Source organism: Phyllopteryx taeniolatus, chromosome 17, assembly GCF_024500385.1.
Source record: "Phyllopteryx taeniolatus isolate TA_2022b chromosome 17, UOR_Ptae_1.2, whole genome shotgun sequence".
In the NCBI taxonomy this organism is placed as follows: domain Eukaryota; kingdom Metazoa; phylum Chordata; class Actinopteri; order Syngnathiformes; family Syngnathidae; genus Phyllopteryx; species Phyllopteryx taeniolatus.
In genome coordinates, this window is record NC_084518.1 from 17032837 (window position 1) to 17047378 (window position 14542).

The 14542-nt window shown below is 40.5% G+C and overlaps 1 protein-coding gene across 1 annotated transcript in view; it reads left to right on the top strand.

The window, feature by feature from the left end:
* The first annotated feature begins 607 nt into the window (after positions 1-607).
* The window catches only part of LOC133467225 (remodeling and spacing factor 1-like), a 14994-nt gene continuing 1059 nt past the window's right edge, over positions 608-14542 (top strand). The window contains 14 exon segments of the mRNA XM_061751842.1: positions 608-799; positions 2718-2809; positions 3163-3255; positions 5630-5835; positions 5912-6009; positions 6144-9418; positions 10108-10389; positions 11500-11604; positions 11694-11773; positions 11852-11906; positions 11972-12152; positions 12832-13045; positions 13173-13393; positions 13646-13825. Of these exon segments, the coding sequence (XP_061607826.1) occupies positions 646-799; positions 2718-2809; positions 3163-3255; positions 5630-5835; positions 5912-6009; positions 6144-9418; positions 10108-10389; positions 11500-11604; positions 11694-11773; positions 11852-11906; positions 11972-12152; positions 12832-13045; positions 13173-13393; positions 13646-13825 (5236 nt within the window). The 5' untranslated portion in view covers positions 608-645.

The following is a 14542-nucleotide window of genomic DNA, read 5'->3' on the forward strand; positions in this document are numbered from 1 at the left end:
CAATTCAGGGAAGCTCCTTTTATACCCAATCATGGCACCCACCTGTTCCCAATTAGCCTGTTCACCTGTGGGATGTTCCAAACAGGTGTTTGATGAGCATTTCTCAACTTTCTCAGTCTTTTTTTGCCACCTGTCCCAGCATTTTTGGAATGTGTTGCAGCCATATAATTCTAAGTTAATGATTATTTGCTAAAAACAATAAAGTTTATCAGTTTGAACATTAAATATCTTGTCTTTGTAGTGTATTCAATTGAATAAGGGTTGAACATGATTTGCAAATCATTGTATTCTGTTTTTATTTATGTTTAACACAACGTCCCAACTTCATTGAAATTGGGGCTGTATATATATACATATATATATATGTGTGTGTGTGAGAAAATGTAAATGTAAAAAATAGACGTAAAATACAGACGTTTGCATATTTGTAATTAATTTTTTTACTATACCTTTTCAATTATTAATATAGTAGAAAATATTTTGTCCTTTTGAATGTTTATAAAAAAAAGTTATTATTTTTATGTGTAACCTGGGTTTTATTTTGTTGCCTGTAGTGTGTTGTGTTTTATTTTGTTATCAGCGGAAGTCCCGCGGAGCGGTTCCCCGACCCGTGCGCACTTGACGGGTTGATGTGGAGGGAAAAAGATGGCTGCTCCGGCGGCAACGGCGAGTTGTCCCCCTGCCCTGTGTCCCAATTACGCCGTCATTTGCTCCTTCCTTGAGCGCTACGGAGCACAGTTGGACCTGCCGGAGCTCACCTTCCCGCAGCTGGAGCGATACCTGCGGGACACATCCTCAGGTAGGACTCGGGAAAGGAAGAACCGGGGGCGGGGGGAGGAGGCAGGAGGAGAGACTTAATCGTTGGTACGAAGCTAACTGGGCTAGCTACGTTAGCAGTGCTGTGTTATTGTGTGCTTTGCTCACCTTTACCTTCACTCTAGTGCACGTTGAACCAACACAGGGTCTTGTATTTGCGATAAAATGTGTACTTGTGTGCAATGACGTGGTTATTCGGGTGTTATTTCACCGAATTGACCGCGTGTTTGTGTCACTTTTTAGGCTTTTTATTTCCCCCCTCCGCTTTGCAAGCCTTTTATGAGCTTCTTCTGAACACAACACACACAGCTAACCCGCTCGTTTCTTCGCATGTTTAGAGGTGCTACGGTGATGCTAGTACACGGGCAGCGTCGTGGGTGTTTAAACTGTCTCCCGGAGCGTTTAAATGCCAGCGAAGGAAGTAGAAAGACATACTTTAATCAATGTTAAAACACTAATTTAAGTGCCGCTTAGTCGCTCGTCCAGGTTAGTTCCGTTGCGTGCTTTCAAATTAAAGGCACTTGTTGGCGTTTGACTAACGCAGTAAAAGTACTTCCGGTGGTGAGACTTATTGTGGTGGATGTGATGAGGTTTGGGATGGTAGCGCGCAAGCGTCATTTCGTCAAAGGCCACCTGAATATTTCCATTAAATTTTTAGATTTATTATACTGTAATTCAGAACAAATACATACATTTGTAGTATCTTGCCTTAATGGACATTTTAATTAAAGTAATTGTTTAATGTATATATTCTATTTTATGAAATAGATATTATTTTATTAGTTATTACTATTTAATGTAGTTATAAAGTTAAAGTTGTATTTAAAATAATTATTTAAATTTATTACTAGTTTATTTCGATTTTTCAAATGAATAAATACATTTTCATAACACCTTGCGTTTGAATTGATTGATTAATAGAACATCTTAATGTAGTTGTTTAATGTATTTATACATTATCACATTATATTTGTATATATCATTTTATTTTGGTTATTTAGTTTATTAGATTCAATGTTTTCATATTGTATTTCTATTTTTTAATTACACAAATACAATTTCATCATGGCTTTCCTTTAATTATTGAATGGACATTTTAATTAATTATTATTTAGTCTATATTTAGTCTCTTATTATACGTGTTATTTCTGTTATTGTTTTTTTGAGTTAATTCTGCTATTTATTTAATGATTAGTTGTAATAAATATTCATGCTTAATTTTTACATTTACTTTTTTAAAATACATTTTCATATGTACCACTCCTTTAAATTATTAAACTAATTAAAATGTTAATTAGATAAGTACTTATTTTATTATATATATATATATATATATATATATATATATATATATATATAAAATATTATATTATATAATCGCTATTGCAAAAGTTTTTTTTAGTATGTTTTTCTAAATAAATGAATAACTCAGTTTTTTTATGTTTCCTTTAAATTAAATGATTCTTGACGTTGTAATTGAATAAATAATACATAAATTCTCATATTGTGCATTTACATTGATGAAGTCATATTTACTCATATAAATGTATACAAATTTTTATGGATTTTCAAGACGTATTAAAAACGCATATTTTGTCAGGTTAATTTTATTATTTTAACATGATTATATTCTTGTTGATAATGTAGAGCTTAGTTACAGCATGTGAATTGTGAAATGTATGTCGTTTATTCAAATGTTTAATCAACTTTTTAATATTTCCATTCTGTTCGGTTTCCCTATTTATTTAATTTCATTAATTGAGATAAATTCTCACAATTCGCATTCACATTAATCGGGGGATATTATTTATTTATTTTACATGATTATATTCCTCCCCAGAATGTAGAGCCTAGCAGCGTGAAACCGGTGTTGTTTCTGAAACATGTTTTTTATTGTTTAGTTCCTAAGTTGCTTGTCGATCTTCACGTCAAGTTGCTGAGGAAAATCGGGAAGTCGGTGTCAGCGGACAGATGGGAAAAGAATCTAGTCAAGGTAAAAAAAAAAAGAAAAACCTCTTTAATTCAGTCTTGAAATTATGTGAAAACAACAACAACAATGCGTTAAAATGATCTTATAAGAGTAAAATGTAATTCATTCATTCAACATTAAAACCATTTGAAGAAAAAAAAGCCCACGTTAAGTTCCAAAACGTGGTTTTGATTGACAGCTGCATTTTTACTCACTTTATTTAGTTGTTATTTATTTATTTTTAGCTCTGATGCAGTTCAAAAATCTTCTAACAGCAAGATGCTCCATTCTGATAAATCTATTAGCAGGTGACAGTAAATCATCAATTAATTATGTGGACCATCTCTTTTTTTGTTGTTGTTGTGGTTATGTTGCAGATATGCCAGGAGTTCAACACGGCGTGGGCGTGGGAGCTTGAAGAAAAAGGCTACAAGAGCATGACATTGGACAGCAAGACGGCCATCCTTAAAGTAAAAACACACAAATGGTCCTCATTCCGTCCCCCAAAAATCCCATTGGAAATAATATAAAGTCAATTCATCCACTCCATGCATGATGCATTAGTTAATGTTTTACTTTAAATCTTTATGTCAGTTTTGGCACCAAAATAGGTGAATTAAATAAAAATAAAAAAACTTTACTTTACTTACTTTTATTTGATGATTTTTTTCGACTCAGGGGGGCCAGTTTTTATAGTGCTGCTTAACCCTCTCCCCTTGGCAAAACAACTTAATTTTGAACATTACCACAACCATATGATTGACATACGTTTAAAAATGATTGTACCACCACCATGTAAAAGTATCGTTTATGATTATTCACACTATTTTGCAAATCATTCACTAGCAAAACAAACCAATTGACCTATTTACAATCATAGTCCCAAACAGAACATTGATAAATCATTACCACTGCAATTATTGCCCTTTATTTTTAATATAGTTCGTTTTCCTCGACAATCCTCTTGAAAGGAGTCTGTGCTTTTTAACTTTGCACATACAGTATCTTCATGTCTATGGTATGAACAGGGTTTAGACAAGACTTTACACCGATTTTATCGGGCTGATCCGTATCGGCCGATATTTAGCATTTTATGCTGATCGGCTTTAATGTCATAATTCGCCGACATTGATCGGCTCCACAAAAGACATTTACTCCGCGTTGCTGCGTGCACAGTATATTTGAATCCAAAAGCTAGTTTATTTTTAGCCTTGTCACGTCTTTTGACGTAGTATTGGAAATATCTGATGGCCAATAAAGTTATTTAAAAAAAAAAATAAACATGTCGGGAGTGTGGGACAGACAGCATGTCATGCCCGGATCAAACTACAAGACAAATTTGCTCTTTCACGATTGGACTATGTCAGACAACTGCATTCCGATACCACCGCATCCTGTTTTTTTACGATCATTGGGCTTTATCTTGTCAACTCAAATGCGACCGGATATACTCGTTGCCATGGCGACGACAACAAGAGTGGCGCGCGCCAACTTTGTATTATAAGGACAAAATGGGGAAAAATGTGTGTTGGTGGTCACCGGTGCTCAGGAGAGGACGTTTGTTTAAGGCTTGCTTCAGGTATGTTCACGTACTTTGAATACGATACGGCTCACAAGCAGGCAATAAAATGTTATGTAACCTAGCAAGCTAGTGGTAGCACGAACGGTTGGACGTAAACATGCCGCCGTTCTGTCGAATCATGCTCTAAAGTTTTGGTGTGGGTGAAGTAATTTAATTAACAATAAAGTAATTTAATTATAGTGAGTTAGCACCCATTGTTTCTGTCACGTTGTCATGTTGGTTTGACTTGATTGATTAGAAAACATGATCTGACTAGAGCAGTGATTTCCAACTTTTATGGAGCCAAGGAACATATTTTACAATTGAAAAATCTCACGCCACACCAACAAACAAAAATGGCACAAAAAGTGTGTACATTAAGTACTGTATTTACTTCCTGCCATCTAATAGAAGCCCATTCATTTGCGGTATAACCCCCCCCCCCCCCCCCCAACCCACTCACACACACACACACGCACGCACACACCCCTGTAATATTGAGATGATCGTACGTGACGTCACTCGGCGAAACAGCTTTTGGTTTTGTTCCTGTGACAAACGCAGCTGCATTGAGAGTGATAAAGTTGTGTGTAAGCAGAAAAGCTGTGAGTTACTTGCGGCGGGAGGACTTTACCGGCATACCGGACTTCATGAGCGAGGTGCGGGCTAGCTAGCTTGCTTACCAAAAGGCCAGATGTGTTGACGGCTTACACATTTAAAATGAAGTAGCAGCGGGCCAGGCTCAATATAGGTACGTGTTGGCCGCTAGCCAGACACAACGGCGTATGTTGTGGTGGCATCTGTGCTGTGCATGTACACTGCGGTGCTGTTGATAATAGCGTGTCCTATCTGGACTAAGCACGCAATTATCTTGCAGCAGGCAGCCAATCATATGGCAGCGAGTCGCTTTTAACTCAAATGTAATTCCTAACAATGATTGAGACAGCGTCACATGGTTCTCTCGCTCTCTCTCTCTCTCTCTCTCGCGCGACCAATCTAGTCGCAGTCTCAAGTACTGTTCAACTAATTGCACTGGTCATGTTGTTCTGAGCAGTCGGAAACACTTTTCTAAATTGTTGTGAGATCCATTTCGTGTTCAATAGTTTCATCACACATTTCCTCTTACACTTACCTCTTACTATGGTAAAAAAAAAATGACAATGAAATGCTGTGGTGATGGTTTTGAATTCTCAAGTTTAGTATGACTTGATTTCGGGTACATTGCAAATTGTACAACTGGAACAATGTATAAAAAGTTAAATGTGTCATATTTCTCTGGGTAGTATTTGTGCGAGTGTCAATTTGACGACAACCTGAAGTTCAAGAATGCCATCAACGAGGAGGAGGCGGACAAGATGCGTCTGCAGCCCATCGGCCGTGACAAGGACGGCCAGATGTACTGGTTCCAGCTGGACCAGGATAACAATGTCCGCCTCTACGTGGAGGAGCAGGACGACCTGGACGGCGCCTCGTGGAAGTGCATCGCCCGGTACGACGAGGAGGAGGTGGAGGAGTAGGCAGCGGTGTTTAGTTGCTGTTGATGGTTGTTTGGTTCTTCCTCGTAGAGATCGCAACGACTTGGCGCAAGTGGTGGCTCTGCTAAAGACCCACATCGATCCCGAGCTCTTGAAGAGAGACGCCAAAAGTGAAGAGGATAAAGCAGGTAAATTCCAGTTCAGAGGGCAAAACTGTATGCGACCATTATAAATGTGTAGTTAAGATCACCTTTAATTTGAGTTTGGAATTATTGGTGGAATCAACCAGAAAACGAGTAACCATGAGCTTTTTTGTTTTCAGGTGAAGTAAAGAAAGATGAGAGCTCATCAGATGAGGACAGCAAAGACTCCACCAAGGCGGCCTTCCGGTTGTCACCGAAAAGAGAGAGTAATGGAAAAGTGGATCACACAGATGAGTTCAAATCAGAAACATCTGAGCTAAAATCATCAGTAAACGGCATAGCGGAAGCTGCGTTCGAAAAGCCGGCGGATCACAGCGTAGCAAACAAAGTCCAGGTCATAAAAGAAGAGCCGATGGACACGTCTGACGCCAAGCTGGAGATGCAGGGCGAGGACCCTGCTCCAAAGTCCTCCCGAGAGGAGTGCAGGAGGAACAATGTGGACGAGATCCAGCAGATGAAGAACGAGCAGCAGGCCAAGATCCCTCTTAAGAAAAGAGGTATGAAGTTCACACCTGTGTCTCAGCTCAAGGACGACGCCAAAACCAATACCTTGTCCGAACAGAAACGCAGTGGAAGCGAACATGTCAACGGTGAAGTGGAGCCCACATCAGAGGTGCGTCTCCAGCCTCATTTGAGTGAAAATGAATCAGCTTCCACAAAGGAACAAAAGGAAACTTGCCGTCTGGTAAACATCACAATCACGCCGGTAGACAAGGAAAATATTGTAGCAACAGAGAAGGAGGCAAAATCTTGTTCTAAGGAAGCTGATGACAATTCGTCGTCCAATCACGAACAAGACAGGAATTTAAAAGAGCCAAAGCCAACAGACATCATGGATATGTCAGAGAAAACAGAAAAATCAAATCATGAGGTCACAGCCCAAGCCCACAACTTAGAAAAAACAAAAGGAAAACCGGACCATATGGGCCCATCAACTGAAGAAACGAGGAAATCAGAGATGATGTTAAGGAGTGTGATGGAAAAGCACACGAGCGAGAGCGAAATTGATCGGTCGCCGGCAGCTAAGGAAGTATCACACAAGAACAAAGCTGTGACCAAAAATGAAGAGGCACAACAAGACGACGCAGGGAGCAAAGAGGTGGCGCAAAACCTGACTGTTATTAAAAAGGCGGATAAGTCAACAAGTCAGAAATCTCAAGACTCGTCTACGTCGTCCATAATCAAAAAGATGCACATGGTAGAGTTGTGTCAGGAGATGACCACTAGCGAAGGTGCGAAAGCTAATGGAACTTCAGTGTCCAACTCTGAAAAGCCAAAAAAGTCGGAACCCAGTAAAGGCGACCAGTGTCGTGATGATGCCAAGATAAGCGACTCGCCCTCCAAAACCACAGAAGTAGTTGTGACTACTGCCAAATCCGACTTGGAAAAATCACAACAGGACGACCAACCCAAAATGGTCGCGTCTAAAACGCCCCAAAGCACAGTTGCCATAGAACCGGACTTTGTACAGGAACCCGCTGACAAAATGGGGGTGGCGCAGCCGTCGGCTGAAAACAAAAAGGATGACGGCGTCAATGAGGAGCTTGAATTTCCAGAGGGCAAAAGCCAAAGGGAATCTACAAGGGATAACCTTTCCAGAAGCAATAAAGCAACAGAGGAAGATGCCCCTAATAAATCCAAATTGTTAAAAAACAGTGGGGAAAACGCAGCAGAAGAAAGAGTCAACAAAACTCTAGCACCTAAAAGCAAAAACGAAGATGACAAGTCCAAAAACGAGGTGACAAAGAGCAACCAAGCTCTGCCAGACGTCAAGTTTAAATGTCAAGAAAGCATCAAGGAATCCACAAGGGATCGACTCACCAATAGCAACAAATACACAGAGAAAGATGCTGCTGATGGATCTAAAAGGGTAAAACCCGATGACCAAAAGGCAACAGATGAACATGACGACAGTGTTCTGACAAAAACTGAACGATCGGAAGACATGAGCAAGAGCAAAGAACAGGTTGCTGGTGAGGTGACCAAAAGCAAAAACGGGGAAGATTCTAACAAAAAAGCAAAGAGCAGCAGCAAAATTCCGCCAGATGGAAAACTTCAATGTCAAAAAGATTCCAAAACCGAAAGGTTCTCCAAAACGACGGCGAAAGATACTCCAGATGAATCCAAAATGTTGAAATTCATTGACCAAAACATGACCCAAGAACATGACAGCGAAGCTCTGACAAAAACCAAGCAATTAGAAGACATGAGCAAGAGCAAACTCGAGGAAGAGTCCAATAAGGAGGCAGAAAATGTCAAAGCTCCGCAGGACAAAAAGCTTAAATGTGAAACGGATTCAAGAATGGAAAAAAAATCCAAAACAATGGGGAAAGCTGCTGATAAAGGATCCAAAACTACAAAATCCGGTGCTCAAAAGGCGACCGAAGAGTTTGCCTGCAAAACACCAGTGGAAACGGAACAATCGGAAGACACAAGCACAGCGGCTAAAGGCAAAAACGAGGAACACAAGTCCAAGAGTCCGTCAGACACCAAGCTTAAATGTCAAAAGAATTCCAAAACGGAAGAACCTTTCCAAGGCAATGCGACGGCGGAGAAAGACACTCATGGTGAATCCAAAACAGCCAAACCTATTTACCAAAAGGCGACAGAAGAGAGTGGCGGAAAAACAGACACAGACAAAAGCACGGAAGGTGGGTCTAAGAAAGAGGCGAAAACCGTTGACCGACCTCAGACAGACACGAAGCGTAAATGTGAAGCAAGCGAAAACGATTCCACAACGGATAAACTTCATCCAAAAGATGTTCCTGAAAACAATGTAACATTGAATCTGAAACCCAGTGATCAAAAGGCGATAGAAGGACGTGAGGAAAAGGTTTTGGCGGGAACTGGGCAATCAGAACGCACAAGCGAGGCGGCTAAAAGGGAAAAAGAGGAAGATGAGTCCAAGAATCTGCTAGACGCAAAGCTTGAATGTCAAAGTGAAAAGGATTCCACAACGGATAAACTCATTCCAAAGGACGCTCCTAAAGAAGCAGAATCCACAACGCCAAAACCCTACGACCAAACTGCGACCGGCAAAGAAGCCGTCACTGAACAGGCCACGAAAAGCAAAAGCGAGGAAGAAGAGTCAAAGCAAGAGGGCAGCGAAGCTCAGTTGGAGAAAATGGACGCCCGGCGGAGAGTCAAGACAGCGGCCCACCGGCGCAGAGCAAAACCTCAGCAGGAGGAGAAGCAGGGCGACTCTGAGTCCGACACAAACGTGGGCGGCAGATCCTTGAGACGATCGCCCAGGATATCCAGACCTATGCAAAAGGCAGTGGAGGTCCACGACAAGAAGGTGGACAAGCCTCAGGAGAAAGAGGAAGAGGTCAAGGTTGTTGTAAGGAAGCCCAGAGAGAAGAAGGTCGATCAGGATGGTCAGGACAAACCAAAGGTTAGTTTTCCTCCTTAAGTCTGAGGGCTGAGCGATATGGCCCGCAAATAAAATTTTAGAAAAGAAAAATCCAATTTCCCATTTTAATAGTTTTTTTTCCCCCCTATAGAAAAAGCAAACGACATTATTCAAAAAAGGTTTACCTATTGGAGTTTGGATTTATTTCCTTTGACACCAAACAATCTTTGAAGTGTTTTTTTTTGTTTTTTTGTTTTGAGCATTTGCATGAACATCCACAGAAAATGTTCCTTTTGTCAAAACCTACACTACTGGTCAAAAGGTTCAGAACACTCCCAAGTTTTTAATTTTTTTTATTTTATTTATTTTTTTAATTATTATTATTTTTTTCTTTAATTGAAATTCATGCAGATTGTCCCATTGTACTCTGAAATTAAAGCACAGAAAAATAAACAAAGAAATCTTGCAATCAATTCATACACCAAAATCTATTCTAAAACTTTGACTCTTTAAGGTACCTTTGGCAGATATAACAGCCGTGTTAGAGTAAGCAGTGCACGTCAGCGGGGACACACTTTAAACTACAGAAGCCACTACAAAAATGTATTTTAAGAAAATTGTCCTGATGAATGACATCGATTACGATAATCGCCCAGCCCTATCGTGTCATAAGTTTCACTTTATCTGTCATCTCTTTGCTTAGTGAAGTCATCTTGTGTTTCGGTGCGTAGGGGAGAAAGCGGCGGAAGACACGGTGGTCCAACATGCGCGCCCGCCACAAAAGGAAAGGCTCCGAGGATGACGACGACAGCGACGAGGAGTCCAGCGAGGACGAGGAGAGCGAGGAGGAAGAGGACGACAGCGACGAGGACTACAAGGTGGAGCGAGAACGGAAGAAGCGCCGACGCAACCAGGAGCGGCGCAGCTCCAACTCGTCCACGTCCTCGGACGACGACCTGCCGCCCAACGATGACCCCTGCAAACACTGCGGCCTTCCCAACCACCCAGAACTGGTGGGTGGTCGCACATTCGCTCCCAGCTCAACAAAAAACACCATTTTGCGACCTTCGACATGGAACTGGGTCGATGAAGTCCACTCAATTTTCCATTCAAAAGTTCAAAAGAATACATTTTGAATGTATTCTTTTTTTAATTTTAATACATGCTAAAGCAAAAGTGTAACAAAAATTAAACAATTGAAAAAAATATTTTTTGTTTATTTTTTTGTTTGTTTGTTTGCTTTTGTAAAATGTTATTTTATTTATTTTTATTTTTTTAGTCTGGCATGAGTCAATTTTAATTAATCTAATGAGGAAATAAAAGACAAATACAATAGTTTATTTTAAGTGATGATAGGAACTCAATGATTTGTAGTCATACAATGTATTAAAATGAATATTTATTTTTTTACAATTATTTGGTAATTTTAATTAATTTAATTAGTAAATAAAAACTTACTAAAATCCGATGAAATACATTATACTGTATTTTAACTATTGTAAAGTGTGTTATGCAATTTTAAGTAATGCAGAATAACTTGAATTGTAAAATACATTAAACCAAAAACCTTCACACGAAATAAAATTAGTTACATTGAGAACATATTTTAATTACAAGTCATTTTTTATTTAATTCTAAAATAAAGTAACAATTATAAAATTTAGACGTGATTAAATTAAACTAATACAGTTGAGTGTAAGTGAAATTATTGCTTGATTGTAAAGTAACGCATTTAACAATTCTAAAATATTCAACACAGTTACATATTACAAATACTTTATTGTGCAAATTTATTGAATTTGAATTTAAATTTTAAAACAATGAATTGAACAATGAAACATTTATATATTAAATACAATAAAATATATATATTTTTAAATCCAAAAGGTTGACGCAACTCAGTGAACTAAAATAAGTTTATCAAAATGTGTGTGTGTGTGAAAAGAGAGAGAGAGAGAGAGAGAAAGAGAGAAAGTATATTAAATATGGAATATTGAAGATAGATTGTCCATCATCCATCCGTATAACAATAACTGATAAAATATTACCGGTGACCTATTATTTATTTGAAGAATCTTGTCAGTCAAATGTAGTAGATTTCTGATTTGTCTATTTTTGTCCAGATCTTGCTGTGCGATTCGTGCGACAGCGGCTACCACACGGCCTGCCTTAGGCCGCCCCTCATGATCATCCCTGACGGAGAGTGGTTCTGCCCGCCCTGTCAACATGTAGGTGTCAAATGAAAATCTATAAATGTTTATCAGCGTATGCCTTTAGCCTCCATGTTACGCTAAACCATGATTACCTGCCTCTGTAGAAAAAGCTGTGTGACAAACTGGAAGGGCAGCTGCTAAACCTCGACGCCGCCTTGAAGAAGAAACATCGGGCGGAGAGAAGGTGACGCCTCCCAGTTGCGCTCATACTAAATGGGCCTTGAATTGTTACTGATGCTGTCTTTTCCTCTGAATTTTGCAGGAAAGAGCGTCTCATTTATGTCGGAATCAGCGTGGAAAACATCATCACGCCCTCGGTAAGGTGCAGTGAGGACGCGAAACTCCATGTTTTTGTCCATGGCCTGAATTTTTCTTTTCTCAGGCTGAGTTGGAGGAGGAGAAGCCGGAGGTGATCGTCAAGCAGAAGAAGGAGACCAAGCGCAGTAAGAGCTGGGGCCGACGTTCCACCAGGACCAAGAAGAACATCAGCTACAGATTCGACGAGTTTGACGAGGCCATCGAGGAGGCCATCGAGGAGGATGTCAAAGAAGCCGAGGGTGGAGGTGAGCTCTGGCTCAATGTCATATAGAGCAAGTTCCAAAGGTATTTGAACAGTGACTTGTCATGATTTAGCATTTAAATAACAGCACAGTAGATTTGAATTAAATAGGGCTGTTTACAAATAGACGGTGATTCGAATTGGGATTCAGTTCGGCCTGAAAAAGAATAGAAATGTTCAGATTTGAATCATAATGAATCTTATAACATTGTTGTGTCCTGTGTGAGTTGGATTGTAATTGTTGATTAGCCTTCCTCTGCTAGCGTTTTAGTAGAATCGATTATTTTCCTGTTAAATTCCAGCCTCTGCTCTGATAGGTCGATTTAATCACACGACACCAGTTCATAGTGCAGGAAGTCTGCTAAAAGATGTGTTAGCAGTGTGAGCTTCTACATCATGCACAGCTATCGTGTAACTGCAGGTCTCTCACCATTTCCTCTCACTTTTTGTGCCGAGGAAAAGTATCCCTTGCGAGTTGTATTCTGCTTTTCTCTCATGTAACATCAGATAAAGGTTGAGTTTGCATTATTGAACACAAATGTGCATTCGAGGTGCGGGTTACATTTTTGTCCACAATGCATCTGCTTAGCTCTGCTTGGCCTGCCTTACCGATAGCATTGTCATCCAAAAGGCATTTGTTGATTGGAGTAAATTGGTAAGCGTGTCATGAAAATGGTGTACAGGAGCCGGTCGCGGTAAAGACATGGCCAACATCACGGGGAGCCGGGGGAAGGACATGGCCACCATCATCCAGTCGGAGGAGGGCAAGGAGAACGGCCGACCGCCTCGGCCCAACGCCGGCCAGCGCAAGAAGAAGCGGCGGCGCCTCAACGACCTGGACAGCGACAGCACCGTGGACGACGACGAGAGCGAGGACGAGTTCCTCCTCAGCGAAAGGTAAACAAAATACCCTTCATAAAAAAAAAAATCGCTGCGTGTGTTCTTGGTGGTCTACACCAGATCACGAATACATAAAATTCAGCCGATTGTCGGTATGTGTATACAAACGTTTGTTTGCCTCCAGCTCCGAGGAAGACTTTGCGGTGTCCGACAACGAGACGGCGGTCGAGACGGACGCGGATTCCAACGGAAGCGACGGCGGCAGCAGCGGCAAACGGCGCTCGCCCAATTCCCGCAGCAAGAACTCTGCAAAGCGACGACGCAGTTCCCGAAAGCGACGGAGACCCAAAGGCTACTCGGACGACGAGGAAGTAGAGACGGACGATGACGACGACGAGGAAATCGGTACGAGCGACGCTTCATTCATGTGCAGGGGTCCTCGTTTTGCGATGGAGTTTCGCTCTTACGGTGGCAGCGTAACCTGAATTTGTCAATGTCTGAATTACAGTAATATTTGAATGAAAAACACTTTGAAATACAAAAATAATACACAAAATATTAAAAAATAATACAAAATACTCAATGAAAAATAAAAATGTTGGAGCTAAAACGGATATTACGAAAACATTTACAGCAGCTACCATTTTTTCTCTGCAGCGAGCCAAGGTTCCAGCGAATACAGCGACAGCGACCTGGATGTGAGCCGGCGGCGCTCGCGGCGAAGTCACAAGGCTCAGGTCAACTACTGCGAGACGTCCGAGTCGGAAGGATCCCAGGCTGGAATCAAACCGGAGAAAACGAAATCGAGACGACGCCTGGACAGCTCAGAGAGCGAAGGTGAGAGGAGTTAAAAAAAAAAAAAAAAAAAAAAAAAAAACACAAAAAAAACGTCAGCGTCAGTGATAATCATGTCATGTGAAAGTGTTAGCCAATTTATTTACGCAACGGCAAAAACTTTCTTTTACAGGCAGTTGCAGGCACTCCCCCGCCTGATACTACCTCTGAAGTTGAAAAATTGCCAGGTCAACTTTGCCCCACCCCATTCCGTGTGTCATTTACAGCACTTGAAAGACTTGTATCTTAAATCTTCTTTGCCCATTGAAATGAATGGAAATGCATTAATCTGTTCCAGCCCCTCAAAAAATTCCAGCAAAAAAAATTAGAACATTTTTAATAAGACAAAAGACACTACAGTATTGTACTTGAGAAAAAACATAATGGCATTATTAAATAGACTGTAACAAATTAGTTTGTACATCATTATTGTGCCGCTCCTTCTGGTATGCACACCATGGCCACCAGGACGCGGTATAATACATACAGACATACTCCACGTAGATTTGATGATGAAACACAGAAGAAGACTCTCGCAAATAAGCTGCAGTAATATTAGCCATCTTTCGCAGAGGATTAAGCATATTGTACCTGTGAGTATTGTTGTACGCTCCGTCTGCATTTGTTGCTCCATATGCACAAAATTGATGCTAGTTTCATTAGCCCGGCTATGGCATTTCCCATTAAGTGTTAGCATTAAGCTAGCGGACTTTAAGGCAA